The sequence below is a fragment of the Coenobita brevimanus genome, chromosome 28 (assembly GCF_032717465.1).
Source record: "Coenobita brevimanus isolate Jiangsu-jjx chromosome 28, ASM3271746v2, whole genome shotgun sequence".
Taxonomy (NCBI): domain Eukaryota; kingdom Metazoa; phylum Arthropoda; class Malacostraca; order Decapoda; family Coenobitidae; genus Coenobita; species Coenobita brevimanus.
The window spans coordinates 37,635,346-37,645,345 of NC_136981.1; the positions used below are offsets into that span (position 1 = coordinate 37,635,346).

The 10,000-nt window shown below is 44.9% G+C and overlaps 1 protein-coding gene across 1 annotated transcript in view; it reads left to right on the forward strand.

The window, feature by feature from the left end:
* LOC145394782 (uncharacterized) overlaps positions 1 to 10,000 on the forward strand; it is a 48,140-nt gene that overhangs the window by 16,564 nt on the left and 21,576 nt on the right. The window contains exon 6 of the mRNA XM_080268561.1: positions 8,881 to 10,000. This exon is cut by the window's right edge and continues 26 nt beyond it. Coding sequence (XP_080124687.1) covers positions 8,881 to 10,000 — 1,120 coding nt within the window. The remainder of the gene's footprint in view (positions 1 to 8,880) is intronic.

Genomic DNA, 10,000 nt, shown 5'->3' on the forward strand with positions numbered 1-10,000 from the left:
ACCAGCGCCACAACTGCCCCAGCGAGGGAAGTGTGGTGGTGTGGTGGGGGACGGTATGCCTGTGTTTGAGGTGTTTAAAATTACCTGTTACGTGCACTACTTATCACGGAGGCACTTTCTACTAGACACTTATCTATCTATCTATCTATCGCCCGACGCCCTAATCCCGCAAAGGGTGGCCGCAGACAAAACGCCTCCAAGTCGCTCTGTCACCCACTATTTGATTGCCCTCCCCCCAACTCACTCCCGCCTTCCCCATATACCTCTCAACTCCATCCCTCCACCTCATCCTCGGTCTACCCCTCCCTCTCCCTCCCTCCACCTCACCTACATACACCCTCTTAGTCAGTCTTTCATTCTCCATTCTTTCCACATGTCCAAACCACCTCAGTGTATTTCTCCTAATCTTCTCAACCACATCCACATCCACTCCACAACGTTCCTTCACTTCTTCATTCGTCAACCTGTCCCTCCACGTCACTCCACATGCTCCTCTCAAGTAACTCATTTCCACTGCTCTCACTCTTGACTTGTTCCCCTCTTGCAAGGTCCACGCCTCGCTTCCATACGTCAGGGAAGGGATCACAATAGTATCATGCAGTGACTTCTTAACTTCCATACTCACTTTATACTTTTAACTTATATACTTATGTTTTGTTAGTTCGAGTTTGCGAGTTTAAGATAGTATTGATGGATAGTTAGGTAGTATGGAGTTAAAAGGTATGGTTACATAGCATGGTTACAAATGAGGAAGTGAAGGAGCGGTGTGGATGTGGATGTGGAGGTATATGGAGAGACAGATTGACAATTGAGGAAGTGAAGGAGCGTTGTGGATGTGGATGTGGAGGTATATGGAGAGACAGACTGACAAATGAGGAAGTGAAGGAGCGTTGTGGTGTGGATGTGGATGTGGAGTTACATGGAGAAACAGGCTGACAAATGAGGAAGTGAAGGAGCGTTGTGGTGTGGATGTGGATGTGGAGGTGTACATGGAGAGACAGACTGATTAATATGGAAGTGAAAGAGCGTTGTGGTGTGGATGTGGAGTTACATGGAGAGACAGACTGACAAATGAGGAAGTGAAGGAGCGTTGTGGTGTGGATGTGGATGTGATAGGAAGCGTTAGGAGAAACACACAAGTGCTTTTGCCATGTGGAGAGGATGGAGAGCGAGAGACTAACGAGGAGAGTATATGTGAGTGAGGTGGAGGGAGGGAGAGGGAGGGGGAGGCCAAGGATGAGGTGGAGGGATGGAGTGGAGAGGTATATGAGATGGGTGTGTGAGCTGAGGAGAGGGCAGTGTAATACCGGGGGACAGGGCGACATGGAGGCGATTTGTTTGTGGCCACCCCTTATGGGATTAAGAGGTCTGGCAATAGGTAGATAGATAGATAGATAGATAATCCACGTTTATTGTATATAGTGTATGTAATTTTAAGCTTATTATTTGACACAGTAAGCTTAGTTAGAATGTAGGGAATGTGTTAGGGAGCACCAGTAAGCTTTAAGGTATTCCAAAGCTCCTTCCCGCACCAGCAAGCTTTGGGTATGGACGCGAATTTGTTATTTTAGTATATGGGTGGTAGGGGTGACCATCATCCACTCACTTAATGTAGTGCTGCCTACTTCTTCTTTGGGTGACTATACTTACTAAGAGACAGGCCTATTGGTTTCCTGCAACCCAGAAAATCATTCGTAACGCTGGGTGGTAACCATATAACCAAATAACGGGGTGATATGGAGCCTACTATGGTGCCCCTGTTGACTGGATGGAGACGCAAATGCGGTGTCCATCCAGGAATCAAACCTTCACATTTTACCTCACGCCTTGCTGTCCACCACAAGGTAACATCGGTTCACTGCACGGGATGACCCTGTAGAGCCAATTGCTTGCCTGCGATTGATGGGTCTACTCGGCCAGACAGACCGGGGTTACTGTACTGATGGTGCTACTACTGCTACTACTACTACTACTATTACTACTACTACTACTATTACTACTACTACTACTACTACTACTACTACTGCCTACTACTGTTGCTGCTATTACTATAGTGCTGCTGATGATGTTAATAATAATAATAATAATAATAATGAGAACAGTAATAATAATAATAATAATAATAATAATAATAACAACAAAAATAATAATAATAAAATAATAATAATAATAATAATAATAATGGTAATAATAATAATAATAATAATAATAATAATAATAACAACAACGACAACAACAACAATAATAATAATAATGATAATAATAGTAAAAATAATAACAACAACAACAATAATAATAATAATAATAATAACTAATAATAATAATAATGATAACAATAATAATAATAATAATAATAATAATAATAATAATACAATCCCTTACAAAACTGTATTTTATGATATTTTACAAGAAATAAAAAGAAGTGTAGAATAATATTGTTACAAAATCCTGTACTCTCAGGTAAATAAGCTCCGTAACACCTCTTCCTTAGCGATTTATTTTGGGATATGGCTGGTTAATATCCTTTTGTACGTTGTTTATGCAGAGTATGGCGATGTTGGAAGGACTTACGTAACACACAATAGGACAGCAAGGTGTAATAAGCAAAATAAATCGCTTAGGTGAAGGTGTTAGGGAGCTTTTCAATCTACCCCTCCTCATCACAACACCAATACACTCCAGTCCCATCCTTCCTCCCAAACCATCTCAGTCTACCCCTCCTCATCACAACACCAATACACTCCAGTCCCATCCTCCCCCAGTTCTTCACGCCTTCACGTGGTGGCATCATCTCTAAATATACTTAATGTTTCACCCTGTTTGTATTTATCATGGAAAGGTCACACTACCTCCCTTCTAAAATCTGCTTCCAAGAGAGTAGGTGTGCTAAGCCGACTCCGTGCCTTCTTTACCCCTGTACAGTTGTTGACTTTATACACGGGTTTTATAAGCCCCTGTGTAGAGTACAAATCTCATGTATGGGGAGGATCACCACATTCTACTGTACAATCTTCTGTGTTACAGTTAAGAGTGCAGTAAACGATATCAGAATCACCGTCAGTATTCCTGTATCCTTCCACTGTAATTAAGTTGATCGAGAGAGAGTATTGTCAGGATTTTAAAGGCAATGGCAGGCTACGTAGCAAAATTTCCTCAGCGATTTAGGCTGTACGTTGAATTTCAGTATCATCATCATCATCATCATCATCATCACGAGTCAAACTTTTTACGGAATCAACAACGCGTGACCACTAGCTTAGAGAGAGAGAGAGAGAGAGAGAGAGAGAGAGAGAGAGAGAGAGAGAGAGAGAGAGAGAGAGAGAGTTAGACATTGACCCTCTTTTTCCCACACTAAAGATGTAGAGAGATTGCGAGAGAGAGAGAGAGAGAGAGAGAGAGAGAGAGAGAGAGTTGTTCCCGCCATTAAAGTTCAAACTGCTATTCCGGCCACTACGCGCTTCACCCTTACCACCACCACCACACCATCGCCACACCGCCCCTCCCTCCCCTCCACCCTCGTCTCCAGATAAGGTCGTGTCAGGTTATCAGATAAGGCTGCAGTCTTATCTGATAGCCTGACACGACCCGGACACGTGATGCTGTTCCAGACGCCGGATTGACCACTGGCGAGTTTATTTATTTATATTTTTTATGCGAGGAAGAAGGAACCAAAGGCCATAAGCCCGCAATAAGAGTTCCCTCCAAGAGAAAAACAAAATACAAGAGCGAGCCTGTGGAGAAGTTCAAAATATCAACATGGGTCATTTTCCTTATTACAGTATGAATAGGGTTTAAGACAGAATAATACTATGTGAGAAATAGTGGTAGGTGGAGGGCGCTCACTGTCCACTCACTCGATGTAGTGCAGCTTTGAGTGTCTGCCCTTTCCTCTCTTCCCTCCATCCCCTTCTGACTTTCATTCCTTCACCCTTTCCTCTTCCTGCTGCCTGTGGGTGACTCTACACTGAGTGACAAGCCAATTGGTTTCCTGGACACCAGGAAACCATTTACTACGCTGGGTGGTGACCATATAAACAATTTATGGCGCCTTGTGGTTTAGAGGGTAATTAAGGTGCTCCAATCGGATTGAGCCGGTGAAGGTTTATATCCAAGGGGTGGTTGGGGTTTATCGCTCATGTAATGCCACACAGGGATGAGTGAGGCTGGTCACTCTCATCTCAAATGTCAGGACCAACTTGCCTAGCCCCGGGCTCCTACGCTCCTCATGGGTCAACATAGAATTGGATGATGGATGGATGGATTAAAAAAAAAAAAATGGCATAAATGAAGTACTTGCCGCAAAGAAGGAAAATACCATATCGAAGAGCGTCCATCTTTTCACAGTGTTCGAAAAAAAATAGTTTCCTTATTTACGGCTAAATGGCAGCATACCATCACTCAGCAACACTTAATATTATGCCTGTGTTATTTGTCGCTGGGAATGATCTGTATTCCACAAACTTTTCTTTTAAACACCTTTTTCTCACGTCATTTTATAATTGTCTCTGGACCGGCCATATCGGTAACAAGAGTAGAATTGCCCTGGGACCTGCGGCGAGGCTCTTGTTTCAAATGGTTTGCTATAAAAAGTAACTAGCCATCTATAGCCTTATATGGGACCACTTGTATGTCTCAATAGGACTAAATCAAACACTATTACTAATGTCGTCGCTGGATGGTGCTGCTGATAGTAGACTAGGATTCTCTATGACAAATTACCTTACATGGTGCCACTTTCATGTCTCCAAAGGCCTCCTCTTAACAAATCCGCCAGAAGCAGAAGACGCAGAAGAAGAGGAACGCTGGCCACTCCTTGACCTGCTACGTATCGCCGCAGGTAAAAATTGAATTGTGTTTAGAGTACTGAATTTCCTGCGGCTGTCATCTGCGTCCTAGAGATTTCTCCTCTGAATATCTTCTCCTCACATCAGTTTAATCAGTTTCTCGACCTGCCTAACTGCGGGAAAAGAGGATCAATTTTAGAAGGTACTGAATCCTTTTTGCTCGTCGTCTGCATCCCATAGATTTAGTTTGCTTCTCGATCAGCCATATCGGTCAATATTTATACGTTTTTAGAAGGCATTGAATCCTGTATGGTTGTCATCCGCATCCTATACGTTTTTCTCCTTTATATCTTTTCCATATATCGGTTTACTTTCCTTCTAGACCCGCCATACCACTCAAAATTGAATCGTTTTTTTAGAAGGTACTGAATCCTCTTTGGCTGTCATCTGCATCCTATAAATTCTCTCCCTTATATTTTTTCCCTCGCGTCAGTTTCGTATCTCAGTCCATTTGGCCTCAAATTTCCATCCCTCCATCGTGAATGAGTTATGGCAATAGATTAACACTAGAATATGGTGCTAGTCACGAAGAAGTGCTATGGAAAGGATGTTGACGAGGAGAACTGTCTTTTTCTGCCACTACTACGGCTCTATATCCTTTCCATAGCACTTCTTCGTGACTAGCATCGTATTCTAGTGTTTATCTATGGCTGCAGTTCAGGTTCAAGGTGGAGAGATAACAATATTGGGCCAAGTTAAAATACGTATACCATAATCTCACACACACACACACACACACACACACACACACACACACACACACACACACACACCGGCTCAGTGGTAACGCTCTCACCTAGCATCTGCTAAGGCGGGGGTTCGCGCCTTGCTCGGGACGCGAAAAGTTTCACCGACGAAGCGGGCGGGTACTGTCCCCCTGGAGCAAGAGGATGGGTGTGTGCGTGTGTGAAGGTCGAGGCTTTGCCTTTAGACCCACCCAGTGAATTACAAAGACACACACACACACACACACACACACACACACACACACACACACACCATTGAAAAATTCTGCACACTAATTTGCTAGTCTCTCCCAGTAGTAGTGGTGGTAGTAGTAGTAGTAGCAGTAGTAGTAGTAGTAGTAGTAGAGGCAACCCCAGGCTTCGTTTATATTAGTGAAGACAGACTAATGGCTCTTGTTAATATTTTTCAACCACTTTCCTGTTTACTGAAGTTGACTCCAAGATAACAGCTCGTGATATCAGCGTGAACTTGACCGTGATAAAAAGTTCAACCATATTTTTACCCTATGGTTTATCTCAACGCTTTCCGATACAATTATTATTTTGGAATTATAACTTACTGTTTCTCCTTTCCCTATATACTCTCCTTCATTCTATTATCTGGTATAGACTCTGAATAATTGCTATGTTTTTGATGTAACTGGCTGCCTGGGAGATTTCGACAAATTCAAAATATCGACATTGATCACTCCCGTAGTATGAGCACAAATCGCGTTTAAAATAGATATATATCGTGTGAAAATAGCTTTGTCATAATATTAAATCCTTGCTGAACAATATTATGCTTCGATTAAAACGTAAAAAAGAATAACACGCAATTTTTTAAAACACTGGGAAAAGATGGACGGTCTTCGTTATTGTACTTACATTATTTACGGCAAATTTGAAGCATAAGTTTGTTCAGCAAGCACTGGATATTATGTTAATGTTATTTTCACACGATGTTGTTCTATTCTAAAAGCGATGTGAGTTGATACTATGAATATTGCACATAACTCGCCTCGTTAGCCAATGTCTACACGAGTATTTTCACTCGTGGAAGAAAGTGCTGATTTGCTGTGAATATTTGACGAGGTGTTATCAGCGACGAGACACTGATATACTTACACAATGTCCTTATCCTGTGTGTGTGTGTGTGTGTGTGTGTGTGTGTGTGTGTGTGTGGAGGGCGGAGTGCAGTGTGTAGCCAGGCTGTGTGGGGAAGCATTGGCCGTGGGAGGAACAGACAGGCGAACATCCACCCAAGCCTGACCAATACATAACGGAAAAATCGAAATTATTTGAAACACCCATTGAGATATAGGTTTTTTTTCACTGCATTTCGACGGTTTTAAAATTCCATGGGACAGAATTAGGGAAGAGAGGTGTTTTTTTTTTTGGCGCTCCGTCCCTTCGTCTCGCCCGCCATTGCCAGGACCCTAGATCGCTCGTCACCATCCACTCATATGCTGGAGCGCACTCTCTCTCCAATCCTTAGGTGAGTACGGGTTTTCAAAGGTTTAAATTAAGCTAGAGAGATATTTTGAGATAGTTTGGGAGTGTGGAGAGGATGTGGAGAATGAGAGACAGATGGAGACAGAGAGATGGAGAGACAGGCAGAGAAATGGAGAGACAAACAGACAGATGGAGAGACAGAGAGATGGAGAGACAGACATGAGAGATGGAGAGACAGACAGAGAGATGGAGAGATAGACAGACACATGGAGAAACAGACAGAGATGGAGAGACAGAGAGATGGAGAGACAGACAGACACATGGAGAAACAGACAGAGAGATGGAGAGACAGACAGAGAGATGGAGAGACAGACATGAGAGATGGAGAGACAGACAGAGAGATGGAGAGACAGACAGAGAGATGGAAAGACAGATAGACGCATGGAGAGACAGACAGACGCATGGAGAGACAGACAGACACATGGAGAGACAGACAGACACATGGAGAGACAGACAGACGCATGGAGAGACAGACAGACACATGGAGAGACAGACAGACAGACACATGGAGAGACAGACAGACAGACACATGGAGAGACAGACAGACACATGGAGAGACAGACAGACACACGGAGAGACAGACAGACACATGGAGAGACAGACAGACACATGGAGAGACAGACAGACACATAGAGAGACAGACAGACACATGGAGAGACAGACAGACAGACACATGGAGAGACAGACAGACAAATGAGGAAGTAAAGGAGTGTTGTGTTGCTGTGGATGTAACTGAAAGTGTTAAGAGAAATACACTGAGATGGTTTGGCTAGGTGGAGAGGATGGAGGATGAGAGACTGACTAGGAGAGTGTATGTGAGTGAGGTGGATGGGGAGAGAGCGAGGGGGAAGCCGAGGATGAAATGGAGGGATGGAATGGAGAGGTATATCAGAGAGGGGGGTATGAGCTGAGGGGAGAGCTGTGAAATGGCAGGAGACAGGGTGACATGGAGGCGCTTTGTTTGTGGCCACCCCTTACAGGATTGAGGCGTCTAGCAATAAATAGACAGATAGACAGTTTAATTTTTCGTGCGTAGAGGCTTGAGCAAATATTAGCTGACAGTCCCCGGCCAGTATCGTGTCTCTATTTATCTATCTATCTATTGCCAGACGCCTTAATCCCGTAAGGGGTGGCCACAAACAAATCGCCTCCATGTCGCCCTGTCCCCCGCCATTTCACTGCCCTGCTCCCAGCTCACATCCCCCCGTCTCATATACCTCTCCACTCCATCCTTTTCTCTCATCCTTGGCCTCCCCTTCCCTCTCTCCCCCTCCACCTCACTCACATACACTCTCCTCGTCAGTCTCTCACTCTCCATCCTCTCCACATGGCCAAACCACCTCAGTGTGTTTCTCCTAAAGCTTTCTACCACATCCACATCCACACCACAACACTCCTTCACTTCCTCAATTGTCAGTCTGTCTCTCCACGTGACTCTACATGCTCCTCTCAGATAACTCATTTCCACTGCTCTCACTCTTGACCTGTGTTCTTTCGTGATGGTTGTGATGATGTGGACTGGGTGATGCGTCCTGAAATGCAGTGTGTTTACAGCATAATGTGATGACGCTGTCTTTATATATAACGTTTATCTTCCTGAGTGGGGCTTGTAATCTAGGTGTGTCTGCCACCATGGAAGCTGTGATGCGTCCTGAAATGCTGCCACTTTTCTTCTTAAACTGTTAGTCTTTAATATTTTTTTCCTCTGTGATTTGAGTGTGCAGTATTAGTGTTGTGGAAATAGTCTTTTCATGTAAATATTTCTTCTCTGTGTTCATCAGTGCTATCGTTTACAGGTAAGGCACAGGAACATGGAGGCGGCGGAGGTAGAATCCTCATGGGCCGCAGTTCGGGTGACGCCTCTAACTTGGACGTTACTGTTGGCTGGCGTCTTCCTCTGCGTCGCCGCCTGGGTCCGCCACCGCCTGCATCAACACTCCCTCTTCTCCCGCCTCGGCATCCCGTACGTCCCTCCACATCTCATCTACGGGAGCAATCACGTCCTGCGGGAAAAGGGCGCCCTCGCTACTAACGTTGTAGGGCAGTGGATGAAGCAATACGGCAAAGTGTTTGGGTTCTACGTCGGGTGGCAGCCCAACCTAGTAGTTACTGACCTCGATCTCATTCAGGAAATACTAGTGAGAGAATTTCCAACCTTTTCTAACCGGCCCACACTTGTGATAGACGCCCAGCCCGTTGTGGACTGCCTCGTGGGCTTAAAAGACCAGCGATGGAAAGACGTACGCTCAGTCCTGGCCCCGACTTTCTCTGTGATTAAGATGAAGTATATGTGCGGCATCATGAACGCTAAGGTCAACGAATTATTAGATATTGTCTCTAAAAAGGTGGCCAAAAGTGAGATCATAGACTGGCACACGACCTACCAAGCCATGACCCTGGATGTGATCTGCGAGTGTGCACTGGCATTGAAAACCCATTGTCAGAGGGATTTGGAAGGTGAGGATTTCTTTCTGGCTGTGCGACATTTCCTGAAGAACGCCGTCAACCCAGCTATTCTTCTGGCGTTGTACTTCAAGTTGTTTGCCAAGTTTTTGAGTTTTGTCAGCAACCAATTGGCATACTCAGGCCGACTAACCCAAATGATTATCACTCACCTGAAGCGGGTCATCGCGACGCGGCGTAAGGACATCACGTGCAGATACAATGATGTTCTGCAGCTGATGTTGGATGCGGCGGAGTCTGTGCCGGAGAAACATGAAACGCGGAGCACAGAGGCCAACGCCAGGCATGAGAGCCGGCCCAACAGACGCCCCCGCCAGATGGAGTCTTTGACGGACAACGAGATCATCGCCAACGCGTGGGTGTTCCTGCTGGGAGGGTTCGAGACGACGGCCAACACAGTGACCTACACCAGTTACCTGCTGGGCACACACCCTCACGTGCAGGAGAAAGTCT